The sequence below is a fragment of the Gavialis gangeticus genome, unplaced genomic scaffold (assembly GCF_001723915.1).
Source record: "Gavialis gangeticus isolate Ggan-Ray unplaced genomic scaffold, GavGan_comp1, whole genome shotgun sequence".
Taxonomy (NCBI): Eukaryota; Metazoa; Chordata; order Crocodylia; family Gavialidae; genus Gavialis; species Gavialis gangeticus.
In genome coordinates, this window is record NW_017729017.1 from 2,608,976 (window position 1) to 2,612,177 (window position 3,202).

Sequence of the window (3,202 nt, forward strand, 5' to 3'; positions counted from 1 at the left end):
CTCCCACACGACTGCCTGCTACTGCTTCCCAGGCACCACCACTCCCCCCACTGTCGTCGCTCCCCACTGCTTTCCTTTCTGTGTCCCCCATGCCACTCCCCCTGCTACTGCTACTTCCCCCAACCCCTCCACCACACCCTGCCATTTTCCATGGCCCCCATGCTGCTGCCCCCTCTGTTCCCTGTGCCCCTTCTACTTTCTGTGTCTCTCCTGCCACTTCCTGTGCTGTCACCACTTCCCCTGCCACTCTACATGCTGCTGCCGCTTCCTGCCAGTCCCCTCACTACTGCTTCTTCCCATGATCCCCCTGCTGCTGCCCACACCACTGCCACTTCCTGTGGCCCCTGCTGCTCCCCCCACTGCCACTGCCCCCTGTAGCTCCCTGCCACTTCATGTGGCCCCCCTGATGCTCCCTGTGCCACCACCACTTCCCTCCAACCCCCTCCCCTCTCCCACTCTGGTTCCAGCCCACCCTGGCCAATACCATGCAGTTCCTGGCTGCTGGGCAGATCACAGATGTTTCCTTTTCACTTGGATGGAGGGAGGCAGGGAACAGCCCCAGGGTCACTAGGCGAGAAGCCACAGAGGCTTCTGGTTTGGGGCTGGAGGTGGGAGTTGCAGACTGGGGACAGGGAGGAGTCGGGCAGGCCTTGTTGCTCAGTGACTGGGTCCTGCCACCACTGGCACCGGTCATCTTTGACAGACCAGGGACAGCAGCCAGGGACAGATAAAAGTTAATTTTCCAAAGATATTAGGGGCCATGTGGGTCAGATAAAATGGCCTGGCATGCCAGATGTGGCCTGCTGGCCTTTTTTTTGCCTTCCCCTGCCATAATCAGACCACTCCCTTCCTACCACTGTCTAATTTGGCTGCTATACTTGCCTTGGATGGAACTGAGCATGTGAGGCACAAAAGTTCAGGTTTTAAAAAGTGACTGATAGTGGCATACAATGCCAAGCCACAGGTACAATACCCCATTGGGATAAGTCCTCAGTCTGTTGTGTATAGTGTTTTCTAAAGTGTGTAAAACCCTGTCAGTCTTTAGCAGCACTTCTCCTTTTTTACTTCCCAGAATCACCTTCAGAGTTCAGCAGTGATAGCCACCACAGTAAATGTCAGTGAAGTGTGCTGTTCACTTTTATGGCTTTTGTCCCTCACATTCATTTTACAATTGTTATTACTCAGAACATTGCAATGGTGGAACTCCCAGTGACCTTTGAGGTGACTGGAATTATGATATCTTTTTTTTTATTATTTCCACATGAGTTTTTCTGCACTTTCGCAGATCTTAGCCTGACAGACAAGTGCAGTGGAAGTGGAGAGAAACAGCCCTTAAGGATGTGGTAAAAGAGAAAATTAAATATCTCAATTATACAGCTTTTTTGTGATAAAATAATTTGCTGTAACAGCAGTTATACTCTGTGCTAAGGCCTTGCTGATAAGATAAAAGTCCTGTGTAACCATGGTTCATCCCAGGGCTCAGTTGTCAAGAGATTTGCCACAAACAACTGACTAGCTAAAAGAATGATAGTACAGTGTTACCCTAGATCATCTGTTTTATCTGTTTGGACTGGTTGCAGTCCCAGATGAATGATAAATACTTCAGAGGCATGCACACAGGATGTTTCAGCTGTTTGACCAGCTTCTGATAATGTGCCTGCGAAACTGGCCTACACTTGCATGTGTGCATGCTTATAGTTGGTATCTAGCTACCCCTACATGAAAGGGGATATACATGTATAAACATGGGTGCCCATACCCTTCTCCAGTTATTTAACAGAAAACATAGTTTATTTGCTTTTGAAAAGCATGGCCTAACAGAGGACTAGTTGTAATAATGTTATCTGCTATAATTCTTTAATATTATCCTAAGTTTAGTAGTGAACTTGAATTAAGTTCAGAACAGCACATGGCCTTTACTTCATGAGATCCTACTTTCAGGAGTTAAGTTATGGACCAGCCTTACTCTAGCATGGTTATATACACTGTGATAATGGTCATAGCCTTACATGATCTATATTAATTGTCAAATGGAGAAGTCTGACTTTGTTGTTTAGTTTTGAAAAACAGTGGTCTGTGCTTATTTATGTGAATGATGGGATGGATTTTTTAAATATAATTTGAAAATCAGGAGTGCTTGATGGTGTCAGGTCTGATTCCCTAGGATTCACTTGGCAATCAGCAAAACTGAAAAAGCATATGAAAAATTGCTTTGGACCATGTTTGCTCTGAAATCTCATGGCTATTTGATTTTTTTGACCTTTGTAAATGTTGATATTTCCCTGTTATACAGCAGAAATTGCTCTTTGCTTGTAGCAAACAACAGTGAACATCTGCTGGTGACAAGTAATTGTGAACTGATGTTGTAGAACTGAAACTTAGTGCACTTCCTTGCTGTGCCAAAGTGTTATATGATCACTCTGGCCATCCTGTATATTACCAATCTCTCCATGCTAAATAACTAAACAATACAGCTTTGCTTTGCTTTGCTAAGTTACTTGGTCAAAGGGTAGACCTAGTATTGCCCTCATACCTACTAAGTAAGGATATCCTAGTGGTTGTAAGACCTTGTCAATTACTGTCATGCTCTTAACATAATATTTTGCATCTTTTTCTTCCTTTTTTTTTAGGAAAAGCACCTCACTTCCTGCGGCTTCAGAACGTGGAGGTCAACGTGGGACAGAATGCAACGTTCCAGTGCATTGCAGGGGGCAAGTGGTCCCAGCATGACAAACTCTGGCTCCAGGTAAAGTAACAAGGAAGCATAATCAGGTGGAATTGCCCTAGTCAAAATGAGTGGAAGGAGAAGAGCTGAGGGATAAAGGAGAAATTCCAAAGGGACTTCAATGAAAGGAACTTCTTCGAAGTTATTCCAATTTAGTGTTGTGTGGGGCACTAATGCAGAATGACAAAACTGGGTTGTTCAGATTCAACTCATGGCTTGATGCTGACTAGGCTTACTGGGGATTGGAGACCAAAGTCTTGAGGTAAAGTGGGGAAGTGAGAGATGTGGAGGAAGAGCAAGCAGCATGGGGCAACAAAGGAGGTGCTCTCATACTTCATGAGAAATCATGGCAAGTGACTCAGGTGCCTGTACATGAATGCACAGAGCTTGGGAAACAAGCCTGGGAAGAATTGGAAGTTCTTACACAATCAGAGTACTATAGAATCATAGAAGTAGGGTCGGAAGGGACCTTATAGA

General features: G+C 45.3%; 1 protein-coding gene and 1 long non-coding RNA gene across 2 annotated transcripts in view; one reads left to right on the plus strand and one right to left on the minus strand.

Moving 5' to 3' along the window:
* PTPRT (protein tyrosine phosphatase, receptor type T) overlaps positions 1 to 3,202 on the plus strand; it is a 1,137,038-nt gene that overhangs the window by 507,710 nt on the left and 626,126 nt on the right. Inside the window, exon 5 of the mRNA XM_019513020.1 lies at positions 2,631 to 2,746. Within this exon, the coding sequence (XP_019368565.1) occupies positions 2,631 to 2,746 (116 nt within the window). The remainder of the gene's footprint in view (positions 1 to 2,630; positions 2,747 to 3,202) is intronic.
* LOC109294602 overlaps positions 1 to 3,202 on the minus strand; it is a 15,454-nt gene that overhangs the window by 5,855 nt on the left and 6,397 nt on the right. The window lies entirely within an intron of this gene.